Source organism: Cibotium barometz, chromosome 66 (genome assembly GCF_041138505.1).
Source record: "Cibotium barometz isolate CiBa-2024 chromosome 66, ASM4113850v1, whole genome shotgun sequence".
Lineage (NCBI taxonomy): Eukaryota > Viridiplantae > Streptophyta > Polypodiopsida > Cyatheales > Cibotiaceae > Cibotium > Cibotium barometz.
The window spans coordinates 8672361-8697717 of record NC_141111.1 but is presented as its reverse complement, the minus strand read 5'-3'; the positions used below and the strand labels follow the sequence as shown (position 1 = coordinate 8697717).

The 25357-nt window shown below is 44.9% G+C and overlaps 1 protein-coding gene across 1 annotated transcript in view; it reads right to left on the bottom strand.

Annotated features, from left to right (window-relative positions):
* LOC147602736 (uncharacterized) overlaps positions 1 to 21055 on the bottom strand; it is a 52828-nt gene extending 31773 nt beyond the window's left edge. The window contains exons 1-2 of the mRNA XM_086797579.1: positions 20878 to 21055; positions 20485 to 20648 (exon numbers count right to left, since the gene is read on the bottom strand). Coding sequence (XP_086653705.1) covers positions 20485 to 20539 — 55 coding nt within the window. The 5' untranslated portion in view covers positions 20540 to 20648; positions 20878 to 21055. The remainder of the gene's footprint in view (positions 1 to 20484; positions 20649 to 20877) is intronic.
* Positions 21056 to 25357: the final 4302 nt, after the last annotated feature.

Genomic DNA, 25357 nt, shown 5'->3' with positions numbered 1-25357 from the left:
CATGCAAACGTGGGTATTATCACCTAGTTAACTCCACATTAATTTTATTAAAAAAAGGCTTCATCCATGAAGTGAAAATTATCAATCGTTTTCTCTCCTTCAAGCGTGGGCATCCATCGCTTCCTTCTAGCGTTGAATTCATCAACCGGCTGCTCTTCCTACGCAAAGGCGGCTGCCATCTTTTCATCTGTACGGCTGCACATGCTACTGGTGGTTGCGCTAATCCTCCTAAGGCGGCTGCCATCTCCTACAGAATAGCAACGCATACTCCCCAGGCGGCCATGAAACTGCTGCGCATGTTTTCCACAGGCAGCTACTACTGACAGGCTGCCCTATCCTTTACACTACAGGCTGCAATCAAGCCCCTCTACATGCTCCTACAGGCGGCAGCATATCGGCAGTAGGCGCTGCCTGTTTCTCTTACAGGAAGTCGTGGGTCCTCTCCAGAAAATCTACGCTTGTTTCTCCAGCAAGCTACCTTCTACAGGAAGCTACGCAGGCTGCAGCTAAATAGCTGTGCACAGCAGCCTGGTGCCTCCTCCATACTCGGTGGTTTCTTTTCTCTCTCAGGCGGCTGAGCTTACAGCGGGAGGCTATCTTCAGTTGGCAACTACACAAGCCTCTCCTTCTCACACAGCAGGCGACTGTGGTCTTTGCGGTGGTACCTGTCGTGGTGGCTACACTAGGTTTATCTACAAGGCGGCTGTGCCATCTCAACAAGGTTGCACATCTTCTCCACTACAAGAGGAATTCACATCTATTGGGTGGCTACATCTTCTACACAAATACCACGGGTATTGGTCTTCTATCGGCCATCCACAAGTAAGTGAATTTCAGATTTGAGTAAAGGATTTTATGTTTAAATCTGATAAGGGATTCATCCCTCTACGGCCACACCCGTTCGGTGCCGGGTTGTCCAAGCTGTATTAGCAAACCTCGGTCCAAAGGTGTTGAGATCGGGAGAGCCAGGCGTTAGTACGAGAGCACCTGTTTGTGCGTGGTCTCGGAACACCAGTGAGGCGCTCTCCGCGGAGTCCAGTGAAAGCACAGGACCGTAGAGATTGGACCACACTAGTGGTCGTTCTGCTTCGAGTTTTCTTCATCGAAATTCGAGCCTATTTGTTTGGTACTGTTTTCATATGTACATGGACATTATCTGGTTCTCAGAACCCATGGAGCATTGTATTCATTAAATACTCCCAATAAATATATCATATATTGAGGGGGGGGTCGGCCCGTTCCGGCCCCAGTGCTGGTGTCCATCTTTCCATTTCTGTTCATTTAAATTCAAGTTGTTTTTAAGTTGTCCATTTCAAATTTGTGGTTTTAAAGTTGTGCTATTAAGCGTGTGGGTGTCCAACGGAGTCCTTTCCACTTGACGGGATCGGTTTCAGAGGGCCATCCTCAAAGCCAGGAAGAAGCTCAAGAGTCCTCTCAAAATCCTCGTGTCTAACCGGAGGTGTCACCGAAGAGGATCTAGATCTCTTCTTTTCGTAGCGGGAGTTTCTGTCCAAACCCTCTGGTTGTTGATTCCTGTGCTGTAGAGGAGGATGTGGGATGATATGTTGGTTAGTAGGATTAATCTGGATCTCCCCATTCTCCCAAACATATCTGTAAGCTAGATCTCTAGGGTTTTCTACATATACTTGAGCAAGATCTCCAAAGATGTCCATAACATCTCGATCTCGAGCCACTCTGCCTTGGAGAAGCCTATTAACATAAGGATCCCATGTATAGAGTGTCAATAAGGCTTCTTTGTCAGCCAATCACTTCGAAAGCTTATTCATTTCCTCACAAAAGAACTGTTGCTGGCTGTTAAGAGTCTTTTGGAATTCAGCAAACATATGCTCAAAAAGCTTGTTGTAACCCAATAAAGCTGACCTGTGCACGATATGGATAGCTATCAAGCCCGGTTTCGACCAAGATCTTTTTCTTTTGAAAGGCTAAGCTCTGATACCAATGAAACCAAACCAGGAATCTCGGGACAAAAGACACTTCAGTACGAGACACCAACTTTGAAACATAGTGGAAGAACCACAAACAATACCAAAACACAGCACTGAGCCGGGCCGGCCCCCCCTAGGACCTTCTGTATTCAAAGTAAAAAGCTTTTAATGTGCGGGTGCAAACTTGCACCGGATTTTCCACAAAGCTTTAGCAGAACTCTTGCTCAAGATCAAGATGCAAACATCACCAAAAGAGCTTTCCAAACGCTGTCCAAAACAATCTTAAAACCACTCCAAACATTGCCTGCTGCACAGCTAGGTCTGTATGGATATTGAACAGCACGGGCGCAAGGAAAAGAACACCACCAGAAAACTGTCTGGCCAACGCCAAGGGGGGAGAGAGAGAGAGAGAGAGAGAGAGAGAGAGAGAGAGTAGTCGGCTGCTGCAGGTGTACGGCCAGCACACAAAGGAGACAAAGGGAACAATCGACTGCCCTGTTGTACGGCCAAAGAGAGAACCTACGATCGACACAACCACCTGCTGTGCACTGTACGGCCGGCGCTAGGAGGAGAAAGAAACTGAACAACCCGACTGCTACTACTGTGTACAGCCAGATCTGAAGGAGACAAATCTACTACCAACCAGGAGGAGATAGCGCCCGATGATGATGATCCCACCTCTCCTTTTATAAAGTCGACCAGCTCTATATCTGTTGCGCTTTTCCCTTTTTGCTAAAAGTAGCTAAGGTTGCCAAAAATATCAGCTTTTGTGCTTTTCCAAGCTTGTAGCCGAAGTTTTCACTAGGCACCTCCTTCTGTCCACATATGTATGCCCAATTAGTAGTAAGTCCAGCCACTTTAATGATGTGTGAACCTGTTGACTTATAAACCTTATAAGTCACACCAACAAATAAAATCCCATGTTGCTCATGCTTTGTAGCCATCTTTCAAGCCAAAATATGCCAGTGAACGCTTCAGCTTTCTTCTGTGGAAAATCCCTGTTCACACCTTGGCTCCGTTCAGTGTGTGAAACACTAATCAAGACTGGTGAAGGGACCAAATGGTGACATGGTGAGATCTAGGAATTCAAAGTACAAGCGGAGCTTGTACAGCCGTTGGTCGCTTATTGTGTTGGCCGAAATAAGAATCAATTGTATTGGCCAGAATAAGAATTAGGGGGTTTAATGTCCAATTTCTCAATTTTAGATCCTTGTAAAAGATGATAAATAACCTTCAAGTCAATAGCTTCTTCCTCTAGGGATATGATATCGGTATCTGAAATTGGTGTGTCCATCGAAGCCGTGAAACTTGCATGTTGAGAGTGTCGTGATAATCTACGAAGTAAGGGTCTCAAAATTCTTCTAGAATTAACTTTGCATTGCTGCCATCTGGGTCTGCATCTCCTATTGTCATCGGATAAGAACTGGTTGGTCCTCCAGAATCGGTTTATCCACCATGGGAGAAGATGGATCTGTCAGAATACGCAGCGGAGATGATGACCAGATCTGGGAACACGAGCAAAAACGCATGCAGAAAAAACAGCACAAGAGAGAGAGAGAAGTAGGCGTGTAACTCTGCTCTGATATACACAAGAAGATCCCGGTATGATACACAAATGGTATGGGGGCTTGGGGGCCTATTTATATGCCCCCAAATGAGCAGTCGGCCTGCTGAAAAAAGCTCCACGACTGCAGCATCAGTCGGACAGCACTAAATGAAGCCCACGACTGCATACATCCAGTCGGCCAGCAGTACAGAGGTCCACGACTGCTGTTGGGCAGTCGGCCAGTCACCTGTCTGCTGATGGGTCAGTCGGCCAGCCACTCAGTGCTCCTGCCAGCTCAGAACTACCTCCCAAGCCACAGAAAAAATGGGAAAAATAAGGGAAAAATGCGGAGAGAGGGAAAAAATGATAAAACACCTCATAAGGGTGGGCACACCCACAACAAAGGCCCTGGTGTATAAAACTGGACAAGAGATGACTTCTAACACCCCCTCTCAGCTCCTGGCTGTGAAACCAACCACTGGGAGCTGGGGTGCCGCCTGAGCAAATCCTGAGAGAGCGACTTCGTGAAGAGGTCCACCGTACTGTCCTCTGTCGAACAGAACTCTAGCAAGATGTCATCAGCAACTATCTGTTCACGAACAAAGTGCCTCTGGATGACCATGGGTTCCTCCAGTGGAAGCCCAAACCTGCCATGCAACCTCTGCATCCTCACCACCTCACAAGCAGCATCACAAGCAGCCCGGTACTCTGCCTATGTCCGCGACAAGGCAAAAGATGACTGCCTCTTACTGCTCCGAAAAACTGCTCTTGGGCCTAAAGTAGATCTCCTCGTGTCCGGATCTCCTCCCCAAACCGAGTCACTCCAACCGTGGAGTCGGACTCCATCCAACAATCCCCCTCCTGTGTACAAGAGTCCATGATCCTTCGCATGCCGCAGAAACCACTGGAAATGCAATCCTGCCTCCCAGAGAGTCATCTGCAACCACCGCCTCATCAGGAAGTCCCGTCCAATCCGGTATCCATCAACCAGATCAATGAACCATATAGCTTCTGAGTAAAAAAGGCATCACACTGCTCACAAGGATCAACACCTGTTACCGTGCACACACAAGTCCTGGAAACCTTATGAAGACCACGCAAGGCCTTCTGAAACCTGTCAACCACCCCCTCTGAATCCGGAACCACAAAGCCTGGAGAAACCACCTCCTTCTGCAAGTAATCACTTGCCACCTGCTTGGCTTTCCAAAAGGTCCCCGTGGAAAGAACATCCTCATCTACTGGAGGTTCTTTGTCCCGAACACGACGAGACATTAGAGCATAAGTGACCTGTTCAATTTCCTCAAACTGACGAACACAAGAACTACCAACATCAGTACCGGAAAGTTCCTGCCAACTGCTGCCATCTACTGGTAAGCTATCCACCATCTGGTCCCGGAAAGCCTGTACCTGCAGCGTATCCACACTTGAGTGGCCATTACCAGACTGCCACTCATCACAACCCTGAGGACCTGGGAGAGAGAGTGCTGAAAGCTTGTAACCTCCATTCTCCACTCCACCTTCCCAAACCACCTGGCCTGTTGCTTTGTCTCGGAGAGCAACAAAATGCTCATCAAACTCCACCCGTACGCCAGTCTTGCAAACCTGATGCACTGACAACAGATGAAAACCAAGTGCCGGAACATACAATATCTGGGAGGAATGCTTCTGAAACCGGCCTCTGGTAGAAACCAAAGTGCGGTAGCCTAGCAGTCACCCTTCCACTTGTAGTCCAGATATAAAACAAATGTGATTGGAGCTAGAGTACCCCAAATCTGAAATAAAACCGACACCTGTTGGCCCCAAAGCTTGGCACCCCTTGCGGTATTTCTTTATTCAATTTCAAAAATATGTAAGGCTGAGTACAACAAAACCAGCCAAGAGAATACACCTGTATGTCCAATCTGGCAACCCACAATACCTCTTAGCACAGAGGATTCACACACAGATTTGTGTCTCAAAGCAACACTCTGTGCTCCCCTCTGATCAGCCAAGATCATTCAGCAGGACAGCCTTGAGCATACATCTCGCATATCTCATGCACATGATTCCACAACTCAGCACAAACATACATTCACTGTCCAATCTCTGTTTCCACCCTTTTCAATCTAACATACCCCTCCTCTCACAAGGGGCCAGATAGCACAACTCTGCAGCAGACATAAGCCAATGGAAAGAAAGACAGATGAACAAGTTCAGAGCTTACCAATTCAGCTCGTGGTTCTGCACTCGTGAAGCAGTTCGTACCAGTCTGCACTTGACAACGACTGTCTGTACTCTTTCCCCTGCAACCACCTGACTGTTTGCACCAACCAAGCTCTGGAAAAGCTCTGCCTGCAACTGGAGATGCTGTACATGTCCGTACAGGTCAGCAATTCAGCACTGTACCTGTCCGTACGACTGTACCATCAGTCCACGTGGCAGCTGTACTCGCCTGCGCTGCTTGAATCTGCCTGTTGTACCCGACTGTACCAGCTGGTACAGTTCTGTACCTGCAACCAATCGCCTGACAGCAGTCGTACAACTGCCTGTACCTGCTGTCCGTACGACTGTACCTGCAGCACAGCCTCTGTCAGAACCCACAGCACCGCCTGTACCTGCTCAGCCTCTGTCCGCGCCACCTGTACCAGCAGAGCCTACAGCAGCTGTACTGTACCCTGTACTTGCAGCAGTTCTGTACGGCCTGCAACAAGGGGACTGTACGGCCAGCTTTGCACAGAAATTAGCAGCAAAAAACAGCAGCCAGCAATCGACGTTGCTTCTCCTCTTCTCGACGCTTGAGCTTGCACGATTCTCCAAAAGCAAGAGAGAGAGAGGGATGAGAGAGGCGTGTAACTCCAAAAGTGGAGTTGCCCCCTCTCCAAGCTTATCCTAGGGCCCCAACTTTAATAATCATTAAAGTTCCCTAGGAGCCACTAAGGCCTAGGGGGCAACCATAAATAAAACATTAATGTTTTGGTTCCCCTTCACATTTGAAGTGTCCACACATCATTCTCATTTGTTCGGGCACCCCAAATGTGAATCTTTTAATATTTTTTGCTCAGCAACCACCATGCCCACACTTGTGCTGTTCCATTTTCACAGGGTCATGACATACCCCCCTCTTGAAAAATGGCAAGCATCCTCGATTGCATTCTGGTGATACAGCAAAATATCCAAAGTGAAATATACAATATGGCAAGATCAGCGTCCCAATCTCTCTAAGCCATACACATGTAACATCATTCACTGCAAACCAATGGCGTAGTAATAGTCCAAGTTGTATACCACTGTGAACCATACATAACCACAATATCCCATGTGACTAGTACACATATATCATATAAGTCCCATAAACAGATGTACTGTCAGCCATCAGTACCTTCGGGTGAGATAAAAACTGCACCAAGCGACCTCTAGATGTCATCTGAGCCTGTCTGTATCAAGGAAGTGGAGGTGCTACCCCCCTCTTGAGCATCAGGTAATGCTCCAGACCCATGCTCTGCTGAACATGAATGAGCCACAACAAGAGTCGGCTCTAACTCAAAGGCATCGAGATAAAGCTGCAAAACCTGAGGTGAATCTGTTAAGTCACCTTCCTCCATCCACTTCGCATCCATCGGTGAATAGTTCTTGAACTTCACAAGATAGCGACGAGAAACTTTACCTCGTACCTTTCTTTCCTTATGTGCCAGTATCTTCTCTGGAATAAGAACCTCATTTGAGCCTCATCTGATACATCCTCAGGCACATCCCCCCGGAAAGGTCTAAGGAGACTCACGTGAAAAGCATTGTGAATCTTCCAGTGATCTGGTAGCTTCAAACGATAGGCTACCTCACCAATCTTTTCCAATACCTGAAAGGCCCATAATAACGCATGCTCAACTTAGGGAATAAGCACTCTTTACCCCTTCATCTTCTTGAGTCTAGCCTTTTCAAAGCGCAAAAGAACCCAATCACCCAATGCAAACTCTAAAGCACGCCTGTGACGGTCTGCGGCTTTCTTTTGCTTCTACTGAGTTTTCTGGAGTGCCAACTTAACTCTCCGATAAGCTTCATCCATACTCTCCACATACTGATCAGCCTCAAAGATCTTATCCTTTGTATGCAAAATGGGTGGTCCTCCGTCCACAATCTCAAAAGGCGCCTTGCCTGTCGAGGTATGGACGGTGTTGTTATATGCAAACTCCACCAAAGGAAGATACTTTTCCCATTGTTGCTTGTGCTCTGACACATAACACTTGAGAAGATCTAGCACTGTAGAGTTAGCCTCTTCCGACTGACCATCTGTTTGTGGATGAAATGACAATGAAAACTTGAGAGTTGTACCCATGTTGTCAAACAACCCTCTCAGAGTCCTTTTGGGACTTTCTCTTGGGACAATTAAAAGACATATGTCTCTCTTCTGTACAGTAAAAACATTTCCGAGCATCTCTCAAAGCCTGTCTTTCCTCAGAAGTTCTCTTGGGCATTGGCAACTTCTTATATCGCGTCTCTGAAGACCCTTTAGCATCACGTGAAGCATGCCCAGATTTTTCAGCTTTCTTGCTCGAGTTCTTACTTCCTTTAAACCCAGATGAACCTCCAGTGAGTAACGCATTAGCTGTCATAGCATTCTCTATCATCTGTGACATGTTCGTTACTCGAGTCTTGATACAATAATCACGCACCTCTTTGGGCAACCCACAACAATACTTCTCTACCTGCTCAGACAAAGGCACTGCACGGTAAGAAGTCACTGGGAGTAAAGCTTTCCAAAACTTCTTATTATAATCTTCCAAATTTTCACATTTTGAAGCATCCAACTTGTGCCATGCAGTCATAACATCCAACTTGTGCCATGCAGTCATAACATCCACCTCAAATGTAGATGTGAGCCATACGGAAGAGAACACGTGTTTAAATTGTACCCAAGTAGTGGGTGCTATGCCCTGCAGAAGAAGAGTAGACCACCACTGCAATGCATTGCCTTTGAGAAAAGTGACAGCTTTTCTCACCTTTGAGGACTCCGTGTAATTACCACCTTAAAAAACAACATCAAACTGCTGTAAGAAGGTGAGTGCCTTTAATTTATCTTTGGCTCCACTGAATGTATCAAATTTCACAGCAGCTCCCCCTTCCTTATAATCCTTCGCCTTTCCCATAGGCGTTAGATTATCGTTTGGAAGTGGCTTCGCAAGATTGCTGCCCCCAACATTCATGCCCATCATAGGGTCAACATTACCCATTCCCACACCTGGCATGCCATACATTCCAGCCATGTTTCCAAACATTCCATTATGCATACCTGGCTGCATACCACCATACATATTTGCTTGCATTCCAGGTTGCAAACATATTTCCTCGCATACCGGACTGCATACCACCATACATATTCCCCTGCATACCAGGCTGAAAATTTGCTCCAAAAGTCCCTGGCATACCCATGCCTCCCTGAGGATAACCCCCAGTCATAGATTGGAACACCGAGCCACCACCAAAATATCCTGGATGCATAGTCTGCTGAGGAATAGATGGCTGTCCATAGAAGGAACTCTGAGAGTTAGCACCATAAGCATGCTGCATGTTCGGAAATTGTCCAAAAGATGGATCCTGTGGGAAGGCACCACTATGACCCTGAGGAAGGTTCTTAGAACGCACCTTCTTTTTCTTCTTTTCAGGCTCTGTACGGGATCTCATAAATTCAGCAAACTTCTCACTTTGTGTGAGCTGCATAAACACATCCATAACACTAGCCAAACGATCTTTAAACTGAGCATCATCTTCCTCTTTACTAGGCACATCTTCTGGCTGTGTTACATCCTCATATTGCTCATCATCTGCAGCCTATTCTCCTGAAAAAATATCCTCGGATGCATTTCTCTCAAGAGAGGTCTCTTGCTCTTCCTCTTCATGATAAAAGTACTCATCTTCTGTATCAGACATGTTGCTGAATTTTTCAGCGATGACTTTCCTCGAGTCAACCACGAGCTCACCCCCTTAAGAAAGTTGATGATTGGTCCCGGCAACGGAACCTTGAAACCGGCCTCTAGTGGAAACCAAAGTGCGGTAGACTAGCAGTCACCCTTCCACTTGTAGTCCAGATATAAAACAAATGTGATTGGAGCTAGAGTGCCCCAAATCTGAAATAAAACCGACACCTGTAAATAAAACCGACACCTGTTGGCCCCAAAGCTTGGCGCCCCTTGCGGTATTTCTTTATTAAATTTCAAAAATATGTAAGGCTGAGTACAACAAAACCAGCCAAGAGAATACACCTGTATGTCCAATCTGGCAGCCCACAATACCTCTTAGCACAGAGGATTCACACACAGATTTGTGTCTCAAAGCAACACTCTGTGCTCCCCTCTGATCAGCCAAGATCATTCAGCAGGACAGCCTTGAGCATACATCTCGCATATCTCATGCACATGATTCCACAACTCAGCACAAACATACATTCACTGTCCAATCTCTGTTTCCACCCTTTTCAATCTAACATACCCCTCCTCTCACAAGGGGCCAGATAGCACAACTCTGCAGCAGACATAAGCCAATGGAAAGAAAGACAGATGAACAAGTTCAGAGCTTACCAATTCCGCTCGTGGTTCTGCACTCGTGAAGCAGTTCGTACCAGTCTGCACTTGACAACGACTGTCTGTACTCTTTCCCCTGCAACCACCTGACTGTTTGCACCAACCAAGCTCTGGAAAAGCTCTGCCTGCAAAACTGGAGATGCTGTACATGTCCGTACAGGTCAGCAATTCAGCACTGTACCTGTCCGTACGACTGTACCATCAGTCCACGTGGCAGCTGTCTCGCCTGCGCTGCTTGAATCTGCCTGTTGTACCCGACTGTACCAGCTGGTACAGTTCTGTACCTGCAACCAATCGCCTGACAGCAGTCGTACAACTGCCTGTACCTGCTGTCCGTACGACTGTACCTGCAGCACAGCCTCTGTCAGAACCCACAGCACCGCCTGTACCTACTCAGCCTCTGTCCGCGCCGCCTGTACCAGCAGAGCCTACAGCAGCTGTACTGTACCCTGTACTTGCAGCAGTTCTGTACGGCCTGCAACAAGGGGACTGTACGGCCAGCTTTGCACAGAAATCAGCAGCAAAAAACAGCAGCCAGCAATCGACGTTGCTTCTCCTCTTCTCCACGCTTGAGCTTGCACGATTCTCCAAAAGCAAGAGAGAGAGAGGGATGAGAGAGGCGTGTAACTCCAAAAGTGGAGTTGCCCCCTCTCCAAGCTTATCCTAGGGCCCCAACTTTAATAATCATTAAAGTTCCCTAGGAGCCACTAAGGCCTAGGGGGCAACCATAAATAAAACATTAAAAACATTAATGTTTTGGTTCCCCTTCACATTTGAAGTGTCCACACATCATTCTCATTTGTCCGGGCACCCCAAATGTGAATCTTTTAATATTTTTTGCTCAGCAACCACCATGCCCACACTTGTGCTGTTCCATTTTCACAGGGTCCTTACAGCTTCCCCCCTCTGCCATTGGGAACTATCTCCATCCTGCCCTCACTGTGAACTGGGATAGTGGACGTATCCCCAGTAAGAATATGACCAGAAAGCCTGCAGAGATCCTGCAAACCGAAACGGGAAGGAGTCATGTGCCTGGAAGCACCACTATCTAGAATCCACTCCCGAGTATCCGTTTGCGGAGAATCCTCCAATCTCCTCCCTGCCTAAAGAAAATGAAACATCGGTGTCCATCACCTCCAGGTGCACAAAAGCCGGAGTCTTCATGATTGCTGCTGTAACGCGCGGAAGCTCTGGGTAGTCTTCTTTCAGCCCTAAACACTCTTGGAAACCTTCTGATGCAGAAACGCACCATCTGATGCAAAAACGCAAGTAGAGAGAGAGTAGAGAGAGAGAGTGAGAAGTGCTGGAATTTCAGTATATACTATGGTACAAAAAGGTACATATCTTTGCAGCCCTTGGCTGCCTTCATAAAAAGGTGGCTAACCTAAAATCTGTCCCCTATGGGACCTCTAGTGATCCAATCCCCTAGTGGGAGAGAACGACTAAGACCTTGAGCAAGGGGGCTATTTATAGTCCCCTTGGAGTACATGGGAAACTGGCCGACTGCTGGTCGGCCAGTTCATAATTCATTAAATTCCATTTAATGCAGCCGACTGGATCTCTTCTATTTTCCTTGATGCGCCTGCTGCCAGCACCCTCTGTCCTGCAACCGACAGCCCTCTGGTACTGCTGACGTCATCCTCCATGCAGCCGACAGCCCTTCTGATCCATGCTTTGCTCCAAGTCCTGCTCCATGTCCATCTTCTACTGGTTCATAGTCTTTATCTGCTTGCCCCCTTCTGGATTTAGTCTTGAGAAAGTCCATGGCATTGCTGATGCACATGACATCCCCCTCTGCTAAACTTGATGACGGGAATCCAAGGATGACTGTCATCATCCCAATCCTGTCCTGAAGTCCCTCTGTCATCTTCCATCCCTGGCAAACCTTTTTCTCTGAAAATCCGGTCTGTTTCTCCAAACCACTCTGTCTCTGATGAAGATCTATGCATCTGGTCTTCCTCTAGTCCACAATCCATTCCTGCCCTGACTTTGAACACCGTCTTGGTCTTCGTTCCTGGAACTGAGTCTGGCACTCTCACATCACCCTTGGAGGATCAACCTCCCTTGGGACCGTTCCCTTAGAACCTATCTGGCTCACGAAACTGCCATCCCCATCTGGCACTGTGGAACACCACCAACAAACCTCCTGGGAGTTCTTCCCGATCTGTGTTCCCGCCTTGGGCTTCGAATCCGTGTACTTTCCTGTACCTTGGACCTGTACACCATCATATGGGACTGAATCAGTGTTTAGCTTGGCTGAGCCTGATGCTCTGATACCAATGTAACGCGCGGAAGCTCTGGGTAGTCTTCTTTCAGCCCTAAACACTCTTGGAAACCTTCTGATGCAGAAACGCACCATCTGATGCAAAAACGCAGGTAGAGAGAGAGTAGAGAGAGAGAGTGAGAAGTGCTGGAATTTCAGTATATACTATGGTACAAAAAGGTACATATCTTTGCAGCCCTTGGCTGCCTTCATAAAAAGGTGGCTAACCCTAAAATCTGTCCCCTATGGGACCTCTAGTGATCCAATCCCCTAGTGGGAGAGAATGACTAAGACCTTGAGCAAGGGGGAACACTCTTGAAAACCTTCTGATGCAAAACGCACCATCTGATGCAAAAACGCAGGTAGAGAGAGAGTAGAGAGAGAGAGTGAGAAGTGCTGGAAATTCAGTATATACTATGGTACAAAAAGGTACATATCTTTGCAGCCCTTGGCTGCCTTCATAAAAAGGTGGCTAACCCTAAAATCTGTCCCCTATGGGACCTCTAGTGATCCAATCCCCTAGTGGGAGAGAATGACTAAGACCTTGAGCAAGGGGGCTATTTATAGCCCCCTTGGAGTACATGGGAAACTGGCCGACTGCTGGTCGGCCAGTTCATAATTCATTAAATTCCATTTAATGCAGCCGACTAGATCTCTTCTATTTTCCTTGATGCGCCTGCTGCCAGCACCCTCTGTCCTGCAGCCGACAGCCCTCTGGTACTGCTGACGTCATCCTCCATGCAGCCGACAGCCCTTCTGATCCATGCTTTGCTCCAAGTCCTGCTCCATGTCCATCTTCTACTGGTTCATAGTCTTTATCTGCTTGCCCCCTTCTGGATTTAGTCTTGAGAAAGTCCATGGCATTGCTGATGCACATGACAGCTGCTGAGGAATCTTCACCCTTCTCGGTCTTCCACTTGGGACACTGCCTCCAATAGTGGCCTTTCTCACCACAATCATTACAGGTCCTCTCTGCCTTCAGTTTCTCGCGGTCAGCGTCGGACTTCTTCTCAGAAGACTTCTCCGATGAAGCCTTCCCTTTGCCCGTGTTACGGCCTTTCGACCGTTGCCCAGTTAAGGCCTCCGAACCTCCACCCTGAGGAGGGTTCGTGAATCGTTCCTCCTGGTCCAGGACCATGGGCACAAGCTCCTCCCACGTGATGGTGCTAAGCCTGCCACTAGTAATCAAAGACGAGTAAAATGCTGAGTACGAAGAGGGCAAGTGTAACAACAACGTTATGGCCATGCCCTCTGACGATATCTCCTTCCCAGCCTGAAGAACTTCCTGCTGAAGAGCCTACAGCTTGTTAATATGCTCTGAAAGGGGTGGGTAGGTGGGAACAAAGAAGAACTAAACCTGCAAGTGGCTGTCCAGCAAATCAGCCCGCCATCCTCTTGCTTCTCCTCTTCCCGAACAGTCCAAAACAGTCCACCAATCAGCCACAAAACAGCCCCCTCTTGCTCACACAAATCCCAAGACCTATCTAGAGCCTAGGGCTCTGATACCATGTCAGAATACGCAGCAGAGATGATGACCAGATCTGGGAACACAAGAGCAAAAACGCATGCAGAAAAAACAGCACAAGAGAGAGAGAGAAGTAGGCGTGTAACTCTGCTCTGATATACACAAGAAGATCCCGGTATGATACACAAATGGTATGGGGGCTTGGGGGCCTATTTATATGCCCCCAGATGAGCAGTCGGCCTGCTGAAAAAAGCTCCACGACTGCAGCATCAGTCGGCCAGCACTAAATGAAGCCCACGACTGCATACATCCAGTCGGCCAGCAGTACAGAGGTCCACGACTGCTGTTGGGCAGTCGGCCAGTCACTTGTCTGCTGATGGGTCAGTCGGCCAGCCACTCAGTGCTCCTGCCAGCTCAGAACTGCCTCCCAAGCCACAGAAAAAATGGGAAAAATAAGGGAAAAATGCGGAGAGTGGGGAAAAATGATAAAACACCTCATAAGGGCGGGCACACCCACAACAAAGGCCCTGGTGTATAAAACTGGACAGGAGATGACTTCTAATAGGATCTAGGTTGTGCTGCCATAGCTCTTGGAGGCGTTGTTGCACCCTAGTGAGAATCATCACCTAGAGGGCAAGACCATGGACTAAAATTGGGGCAAGACTATCAAGGGAAGAGCAACAATAGACTATTAGTGTATCGTGGGGGATCGGCAAGGACCATGATCAGGCTGAGACTCTGGGGTACTAGAGAGGGTGTGGGTGTCTGAGGAGAATAACCTGGTGTCAGATCAAGCACTATGAAAGCTGCAAGTGGCACCTTTGGTTAAAGTCTAATCTTGTGATACAGGATATGGCAAACTGGAATAGAGAGGCCCATGTACGGGTACCACTCCAGAAGTAAAGCGTAATCATGCAGGTACTACTCCGTAGTAGTCACCGCAAATATCCATGTGTCAAACTGGCGCGGCTAGGAGATAGGTGTAGTGACCTAAACTCAAAAAGTTCAAGGTGAGAAAACAGGTACAAGAGAAGGCACTGAAGTAATCCTTGGAGATGGTTCCCGAGGGGGAGAGTCCCTGAGAGAACTAAACTCATAAGTCTCCTCCGCCATAAGCCACCTCAGCAAAAGGGTTTATGGAAAATTGGTGAGGTGTGTCCAACGAATGCAGGTAGGTGTCTTCAGCCCGTAAAAGGTAATGTCAACCCTTGAGGTACATTCTACCCGAAGACCAATAAAATAACGGGTTTCCCTTATGTAAATAGTCCACTTTTTTTTTATGTTTGAACTACAAAAGCTTTTTGGAAAATTCATGCGTGGCCTTATATGGCTTAAGAGAAGAAAATGTTGACATGCTGTTCAAATAGGGAGCGGCAAATCTTTTGTCTTATCAACAGGGCAAACAAGGCTCCATTGGCTCGTTGTTTTGCTCTCCCTTTCTTTTTTGTAAGGTGTCACCTTCTTGATGCGTTTTTTTTTTTTTACATGTTGGCTGTTTGTGCATGATACGCGTTGATTTTTAAATCAATTACACTGAAGAGGAAAAAATGGATTGCGAATTGTAGATAATTGGAGTGTTGTTGCAAATTGATTGCATCTATGATTGGATCTAGGATTGGGGTGGTGAACTCTTTGTTTTGTCACTAGTAGGTGAAGCTGTTATGTTTTGCCTTTTCTGAGTGGTGTTGGAAAACCGGTTGGGTTACCAATAGATCTTGAGGCGCTCGCATATATTCTACAAAGATCCATACTCAGAGATTGTATCACTGTCAACTGTCAACTGATGGTATTTGTAACTGTTTGGCCCTCCTAGCTCTATTTCACATGATGAAACCCATGCCCGTATACCAGACAAGTGGAAGAAGACATGGGGACAGGGTTCATAAGGTTTGATTAAGAAAAAGCACCATTCTTGGTCAAAAAACAAGAAAAAACAAAAAGTCAAACAGGGTTGACCGCAAGCCAAGGGCACCATTGGAAAGAGGAGACTGAGATGGACCAAAAAGCTAAAAGGTGCTTTCTCAAAAAGCAACTCCAAGGCCAAAAAGTAGGGTCTTAAAAGCCAAAAAAGCAAAGCACCTAAAGTTGAGTAATATTTTAGTATTAAAAAGACCAAAAGCAAAGTAAAAGGCAAAAGCAAAGCAAAAGCAAGGCTTCCCCAAGTATAAAAAGACTTGAACCGCTCTTGTAGCATCATGAAGGAGATCGTGGAGTGTGTGTGGGCATCATTATGATCGTGGAGAGCTTCTTCTTCGCCATCAACACCTTCTCCAACTTGCTTTTCAGATGTACGGTCAGCCCTAGACTTGTATGGGCATATGCATGGCTATATGGACGCATGTAGAGCTGTAAAGACAGAAATTTCAGAAACCCTAAAACTACTCCAAAAACCCTTGAAAACTGCTTTTTGGAGGTTTTTATTGCTCAAAAACCATTAAAACATGTTTTATATCAATTTTCTTGCCAGAATTTTCCATGGTTTTCTTCATCGACAAGGTTGTAGGAGTTGTGGAGATTACTCATGGGAACTTGGACTACTTGAACTTGGATTTGAACTTGGACTTGGATATGAACTTGGACATAGAGCTTGGACATGAAGCATAGACATGGAGAACTTGGACATAGAGCTTGGGCATGGAACTTGGACATGAACATGGAACTTAGACATATAGCTTGGACTTGGACTTGGACTTGGATTCATTGGATTTGGATATTGGATTTGGTACTAGCCCGGTGAGAGATACTTGTGGGTCATCCCCGTGGTGTGCTCGACATCAGAGATCTTGTGCCTAGACATCGACATCGACATTGACTTGGATATCCTACATCACCATATCTGTTTGTTTCGTATTCATTGATTGTATTGATCCTGGCCAACATGCCTGTGGATTGTTCCTGAATAAATTCAAGAAAGGGAGCGGGGCCTGTTCCCTGCTCAGTGTGGTGTACTGTGCAAGATCCCTATTCCCTTCTCTCTCTCCCCTCTCTCTCTATATCTTTATCTCTTGGACATGTGGTTGAGTTCGTCGTAGCACGCCCTGCTAGGCTTATAGTATTTCAATGGATTTCATGGAGAGATTTATTTTTCTGTGAATGGTTAGTTTGTGTGCCGAATATTGCTAGAAATTTATATATTCGGGGTCCGCAGACTAGTGAGTGATGGATTTGTAAAACGTATATAATCCTAGTAATAAGGGATGCTAGACCTACTTCATGTGTGGTTTCCAGGTTTTCGGTGAGGTAGATGTTTTAACCTCCGGTGTGATCCAGGTTTTCAATGAGGTAGATGTTTACAGGTTTTCGGTGAGGTGGATGTTTTTCGGTGGACTGCTAGATGGTAAATCTAATGTTTTACTTGCCTTTGTTCATGAGTTATGAGTTTCGTCCTCTAATGTAGCAAATATACAGTTATTGGATTTGTTATCCAGGACTGTGTGAGTGCGGACTGGTGGAGTTATACTAATTCGATCCGGTCCTAGTAACATTGTGATATTGTTTGGAATTTGGATTACCTCGCCTCAGTCGTTTGGCAAAACTTGAAGTTTCTACGTATGTCAGGCAGTGAGGATTGACTGGGTTGAGTTCCTGTTTATGATGATTGTCCTCGGTCTATCAAACAATAGAGAGGATATCTCATATTTTGGTGGAATGTTGTATGCATTCGCCACCAGGAGATCGTATGATTCAGTCAAAGTTGCCTACAATGATGCTAAGCGTAGGACTCCTAGCGACAACTAGGTTATGTTTAGTGTGGGTTTCAATAGCCCAGGTTTCCCTGAGAGTTTAGAACTTGCAGATATAACCCTTGGAGCAGTTAATCCTAGAAAAGTGCGAATGGTTTGTAGTCATTGCATCATTGACAAATATTGACTTGCACTAGAGGGGTTTTACCGGCAGTGTTTTGGTTGGAACACGATCTCAATGTCTTATATCAATGGTGTTCTAGATTGAACATGGCCCGAATAGGAGCATTCTCTAAGGTTACTTATGATGAGAGTGCAAAGATACCTGATAATTATATGATTCTTGAATAGGGAAGTATTTGCTAACTATGCTTGCTCTTTTGGGCAAACACGAGGGTGCATCAAGTTTTGGAGGATATGCTTTATGCATACATCTCCAAGTGACCATCTGATTGGGAGAGGTACATCCCTATGGTCGGCTTTGTCTATGTTGTACTAGCATTTGATTACAGACGGTCATGCCGAAGGCCTCATCACAGGCAAGTAGGCGTTGGTAGTATACCAGTGCTGACTAGCATGGTTCGTGGAATCGGAGCCTTAGCCTCCGGCTCGGGGGGGTGATTCCGAATGGAATCTACCGTTGGGTGGTGAGCTAGCCTGCATCCCTTCTATTTGGTACTAATCTAGTTGTTGGTGTTTAGGGAGATCCTCGTGGATCTTACAGTGAACCACTTTGGATTTAAAGTTTTATTGGCCGTTTTATAAGGCATGAGAAATGTTGTCAAAAGGAATTTGCACTTATAACCCATGTGAACAAAGCCTTATAAAGGTCACTTTACACACAAGCTTTAGGTTAAGGTTTAGTGGGTTTTCAATGAGATCCATACAAAAGTGGTCATATTCTGCCAATGAGGTGGTAGCTCAAGCGATGAAGTATTTGTCTTGGGACCAGAAGGTCCTAGGTTCAAACCCCCACTAGGTGCTCCCTAGGATCTTGGGCCTAAGGCCAATCATGGAAAAAAAAAAAGTACTCGTTTTCTTCTCTCGGCTCTCTTGCTGCACTCTGGCGCGTGGAGATGTCCCTGCCTCTTGCACTGACTGGGACGGCAATGTTGATTTATGTGCTCAGATGAAGATGATTGTGCTGCTCGTGATTGCTTGGGATTCTCCAATATACCAAACAAAGAGCCAATAGGTGCTAGTGTAGAGAATGGGTGGCCCTGCTTGTCTATGGTGCTGTTTATTTGATTTGCTGCTGTGTAAGTGGGCTATGCACAGAGCGTGTAGCTTGCACTGTGAGCTACACCTATGTTGCCAGCTGTTGTCGCAACTTGCAGAGATGCTTTGATGGATTGCTTCTCTCTCTCTTGGTTGTGGATGTTGACCATTGTCGTGCGATTGTAGAGCTTCAATGCTGCTTGATTGGCCGCCAAGGAGAAGCAAGCAGTTCTTTTCTTCTACTATTTCGTTTGAAGTGCAACTTTTCAAAGAGATCTCGTTGCTCTATGTCTCTCTCTTTGTGCTCCAAAGACTACTGCACCGCTTCTCCATTTCTTTACATTACTGCTGTTGTCGGGTGCTCTTGCGACTGGCTGTCATGCTCGTCTTTCTCTTTGGCCTTTGAGGATTCTTCTTCACGGCGGCCCCAATGATCTCTCTGATCCTCTTGTTGTGAATGTGCCTCACTATTACCTTCTACTTTGTGCTTTAGTCTCTTGCAGCTCTCTGTCTTTAGTTGCCTGCTATGTTGGAGCTTATTAATCAACCAAGCAAAGGGATAATCGGAGATGCTTGTGCTTTTATAAGCAGCAAGATTACTATCAATATCAGCCCTTTAACCCACAACAACCAACCAAAATGAGAAGCACCCTAATTTTCTATTGCAAATTACACTCCCTATTGTACAGAACCTAAATCTAATGGTAGGTAATGAGACCATAATTAATTCATTACCATAATTAACTTGCTAAGATCCAACCCTAGGGAGCTCTGATACCATGTGAAGTTTGCTAAGCTAGGGAGGCTCATTGCAAGTCAACATGGCCATCTTTGATTAAGAAGGATAATTAGAACTAACATAGATTAAGAAACACACAAAATAAGCATAAACAAGAGTCTAATTCTCATTGCATTAGAGTTGATCCCAAGTACATCTTTTTATAGCTCTCATAAAGCTCCCAAATCACAAGCTATGCACACCCTTGTGTCAATAAATGCCCACACTCCACCTGCCTCCTTGTGCTTTCCATGTGCTACATTTTTTACCATTGACTTCACCTTTTACAAGTAACCATACAAATCAACCTTTGAGTTAGGACTCTTAGTCTTTCTTCTTTTCTAATGTGCATGCTCTCCCCCTTGCTCTAGTGTACCCTCACACATTGCTATTTCAACACAACACAAGGCAACATCTGACTCCTTGTGAAGAGGCATGCATGAGTGGTTAGAAAGGTAGCTTGGAGAAGGCTTAGCCAAGACCTCTTAGCAGGCATACTGACTGAATGGGGGGCAAAAATATAACTTAACTCAGCACTCTCAGCATAAGCTTCTAGATCCTGCTGCTCAAAATTAGATTTTCTATGCTGGCTGCACAGTATTAACCTACCATCTTGGTAACTCTTTATACAGTGTCATGATGGAAGTGTGCTATGGACCTATGGTGTATGATGTTAATGCCAGGCATTGTTTTCAGACTGGAGTCTGAGAGTCTCCATGTGGCAACCTATTTTTACAATGCCAGAGTAGCAGATCCTGGGCCATTAAGAGGCAAGAAATATATAAATCTCCGCTCTAGAATGAAATGGCATAACACACACACACACACACACACACACACTACAGAAACTAAACTAGAAACTACGTTTCGCATTTCAAGAATGAAAAAGCTCAAATGAATGCAGGAGGACTCCCAATGCAGGTAGATTCTTAAAGTTTGCTACAATAGAATAAACATTTCTGACAAAAACTGTGAAAATGCTGCGGCACATTTGATGATTTAATAGGTACTGTCAAGGAGGAAAAGCCACTCACTTGCTCCTACAATGAGTAGAATCTTCGAAGTTGCAAGGCCGGCCTGAAGTGCCATTTAGAGGCCGAGCCCTAGCCGGACAGCGCCACTGCCGACTGAGATGAAAACCCTAAAAATCTTCAGTGCACGTATGTTGTTGCTGGCGAAAAGAATGCACACGGTTCACCTGCAAGCACAGGCAGCCGATCGTTAAAAAACGTCCACAAGAAAACTGTTCTGCCGTGGTGCAGAAGAGAATATGAAGCGAATAAAGCGCTCAGGGTTTTCTTCGGCTGACTGTCGAGAGTTGCGAAACTGCTTCCGCATTGCAACATGATGATCTCTAAGTGGTGAATTTATATGATCTGAACTTGGCATGACAGAAATTACGGTTAACAAGCAGACTGCTAGCTTACCTTCAATCGAAGGAGTGGCGGGGTATCGAAACGAGAAGGGTGACGTTTTGATGGTGTGATCAAATCGACGAAGCGCTTAGTAGCTTACACAGGGTTGTCTAAATTTGAGCGATTTAATAGCGGTTCAGCAGAAGAGAGAGGGGGTTGGCGTGGCAGACTGCCAAGCCTGTAATTCGATGACAAAAGATACAGGAGGTCGCCTGTGTTACCCTACCTTCACACACGAGTACCCCAAAAAACGGAGTTTTTCACCCCGCCCATTTCCTTGTTGAATACCCCGCCCATGATCGTGGACCGGATGGGTTATGTAGTAAATAAAAGTTACAACAATTAGCAATCTTTTTTTTGGGACCAATAATATTTATTTATATTAACTGTTCTAAATCTGTAAACATTCAAAGCATATTCCTCTGCAGGTTCTGAATCAACAAATCCAATTCCAAATATCTAATTTTATTTACATTACATACAGACCAGCACATGCACACACATTTATACATCAGCTCTGAATCTTGCAAACATGTACATGTAGCCCTCAAGAATACAATTTCATTCTTGTTAGTCCAAATTTCCCATAAGATGCAAGTTCTGATAATGTTAAACACCAGCCCACTAAGTTCATCCACTGACAATCGCCCACTCCCAAGTAACCAATCCTCCCAAAAGTTTGCATGTTCAGACCCTTCTCTATCCACTTAGTCATTTTGCTTCAGGTGCTCCTTAGAGCTGGACATTCCCAAAACACATGTTTGCCATTTTCTATCGAAGACATGCACCTAGGGCAAATGCCACTAGCCATGTTTCTTTTTTGCAGTTTATAGCCAATAGATAATGCCCACATGCAAACTTTCCACAAAAAAACTTGAAATTTCCTAGGGACCTGACAATTCCAGAAAGATCAGGTACCATCTCTTTTTCCAACTAGAGGAGCTCCATTTTACATTCCATATTTTATTACAATACAGCACGTTGACATCCCCCTTTCTCATTAATGCATAAATATCCCTAGTTTTGCCCTCCTTTAGTTTGACACCATTGATCCAAGTCTAATCCTTGATCCAGACTAAAGTATTAGTTGTTGTGGAACATAATTCACTATGCAACACCTCTAGGACCCGAGTCGTTCACCTCTTTCCACCCAACCATATCTCTGTCCTAGCAGTCAGCCAGATATCTAATGCCTTTGTTGTTAAGAATCTTTGCCACAGTTGTATCCAGTAAAGCTAGAGGGGGATTAAACTTATGCGTCCACCATAGACCCAAGGATAGCATGGAATTACCTGTTACCCTTCCACCACCATCCCAAGCCATGAAGCCCAAATTATCTTTCCAGCAATTGCATAGCAGTTTGCAAAAATCTAAGCATGTGATTTTGAGAGGGGCACATGAGAACAGTTTATCTTTCCAGTTTAGGTTCCCCGATCTGCCCTTAGCCAAAACATCAGCCATTTCCACCAATTCCCTAATCATTAAAGCCTAAGTAGCATTTTGAGATAAAACCCTAGGGAGCATCAAAGTCCTTCAATGAGTGGGCAAATGAATAACACTAATGCCCCCTTCCTTTTTAGGCATTGACACTTTATCCCAAGCCAGCCAAGCAGGGACTCTTTTCTTACCATTGCCATTTCTCCATAGAAGGTCTCTAATAGGGCCAATGATTTTCTTCGAATGACACTTCCCAAACTTTAATACAGGACTTAGAAACATGATATAAGCATTTAGAACTGAGTTGCAAATATCAATCCTGTTATGGAAGGGAACTTTCAAACCTTCCCACTTTTTCAATTTATCTAAAAATCTATTAATGGCCCACATTACCAGCTATTTATTAGTAAGTCCAACCCCAAAAGGAACACCAAGCAATCTGACAATATGGCCCTTTTGCACCACCTCACAACCCCACCTTTGAAGATCAAAGTCATTGTCTCCAGTCAGGCTTATAATTCTAGATTTCAGAATGTTACATTTAGAGCCTGACGCATTGGCATACTCCTGTACTAACTCTAGGGCCCATCTCACATTGTTATTCTCAGCCCTTAGGAATAATAGAGAGTCATCAGCAAAACATAGAATTACAAGCTATTCATTATGCTTGAGTTTTAAGCGTGCAATCTCCCCTTCACTGCATGCTAGTTCTAATGACAAAATTAAAGGGTGAGAGGCAATAGCAAAAAGCAGGGGGGCTAATGGGCAACCTTGTCTAACTGATCTGTTGATCTCAAATCCCCCTACAACTCTTCCATTAAGCAGCACTTTATAATATCCACCCAAGGAGAGAGTATAAATGCATGTAGCATTTTAATTCCAAATCCCAGTTTTTCCATCACCCTAGCAATGTGAATGACCATTGTATCCTATCATAAGCTTTCTCTAAGTCCAATTGCATCATAATGCGTTTCTGCTGGGTTTTAATGGCCACATCTCTACCTAGTAATGCAGCAAAAATATTATTATAGATGGACCTGCCTTTGATAAAGCCATGCTGTTTTTTTTTTGAAATAACCACTTGCAGCACAGGAGTGATTCTAAGGGCAATCACCTTAGCTAGAATTTTGTACATCACTGTTAATAAAGTAATAGGCCTCCAATGCCCAAACCTGCTACAAGCAATTTGTTTAGGGATGAGCTTTACAATCCCTTCTTTAAAGACCTTGTCCCATAGACCCGAGTTAAAGGCTTTCTTGCAAATGTCACCCACCACCTCTTTCAACGAAGGCTAGAAGGCTATAAAGAACTCAGTTGAAAGACCATCCCAACCTGGAGCTTTCTCCCTACCCAGTTTTAGCAAGGCACACCAACACTCATCAACCTCAATATCTCTTTCTATCCACTTAGCTTTATCAGGGTCCACCATATGTCTTAGAAGACCTAGCAATCTGTCTTCAACTTGAAATCTCCTCAAGGAGCAGTCCTCTTTCAGACTCAGGGTTGAACCCAAAAAATTTTCCCATTTCAAAGCCAATGACTTAGTATCATTCACGGGATTACCTTCCTCATCCAAAATATTACCCACAATCTCATTATCACACTTATTCTTTGAGAGTTTAAAAAGCCTATTGTCAGGTTTTTTGTTGTTACTGAATAGATTCCTTCTAACCCAATAGTCATGTTCTCTATAGCATCTATCCTCCTCAGCTTTAATATTGGCCTGACACTTAAAATACAACTCAATGTCATCAGCATCCAATCCTATAGTTTGCCTCTTCAGCAAACCAACAGATGATCTAACAAAGCATACCACTTTCTTCTCTTCATTTTCCTTTCCTCAGCCCTCAATTTACCCACAGTTCTAATGATCCCTTGCATCTCATTTGAAGTATGTAAAACCCAAGTATAAGGACATTTACTATTTAAGGTTCGTGGTGCTTAATTGGAGTATGTAGCTACTCCAATTTAGGTGGAACATGGTTATATTCCATCTATTCGAGAAATTTGGAAAGTATATGACGTGTAATGTCATCTTGGGAAATATCAAAGGTGAATTTCCTTGTGTTCGTTTTATAACTCCGTAAAGATTGAAATCTAAGTGGTTGGAGTTACATGTAGTTCATGATTTATGGTAAGTATACTCCGGAGTGAGTATTGTAGAATTTTGAGATTAAAATTTTAATCTCCTAAACAGTGAACACATGATTAAAATTTATGCCTTACACAAATGGTGATATTTTGCATGACTCTTGGATTTTGGGAATGTGGAATCATCCAACTAAAAGAAAGAAGGTTCTTTTTTTTTGTGTCACAATAGTTTTCATGATCATTTGGTGGTATGGGACATCAATTGCTCTACACAAACTCTTGTGACCTTCGTGGTGTGGGATGGGACACCAAGGCAAACACTAGAAATGGACTTTCCTTGATTTTGATTTTGTGGTGCGTAGTCACTAAATAGATTATGTCTTCACAATCTATGTTATTTGATTGACCTTTGGTGGTTGTCTACTATGTCAAGTAGGATGCTGATCCGGAGTCTCTTGACATGGATATTAGAGTTTTAAGGTTGAACATGATGGTTAAAAGAAAACTCTAGGTTTGGAGCTGATCTAGAGAGATTAGAAGCAAACTATAGTAGATTAGGTGATAATCCATATGCAGATCTTGATCTTGGTGTTAGCATGAAGTGCTCAGCAGTTGTCTTGATCCTTTGTTATACTTAGGCATGATATTGTTGTATGTGTGTATACTTTCCAGCAATCATCGCCTCCCTCATTAGAAAGGTGTGTTGATCTCAAGAGATTAGCCGAGGTTCCTATGAGAAGAAGAGTGAGCACTATTCCGGAGTGATCACACGAATCTCTTGGGTTATGTATTGGGACGGAGTCAAGGGTGGACCGTTCATGTCCACTTGACCTTGTGTTAAATGGTGGTGATAAAACTTATCGGGAGGGTGGGAGCGAGGAAGGTGATAGTATATTTTAACCGATATTGGGTGTTAACTTCCAATGAGCTCAAATTTTATGGAAAGTCACATACCTTGTATGCT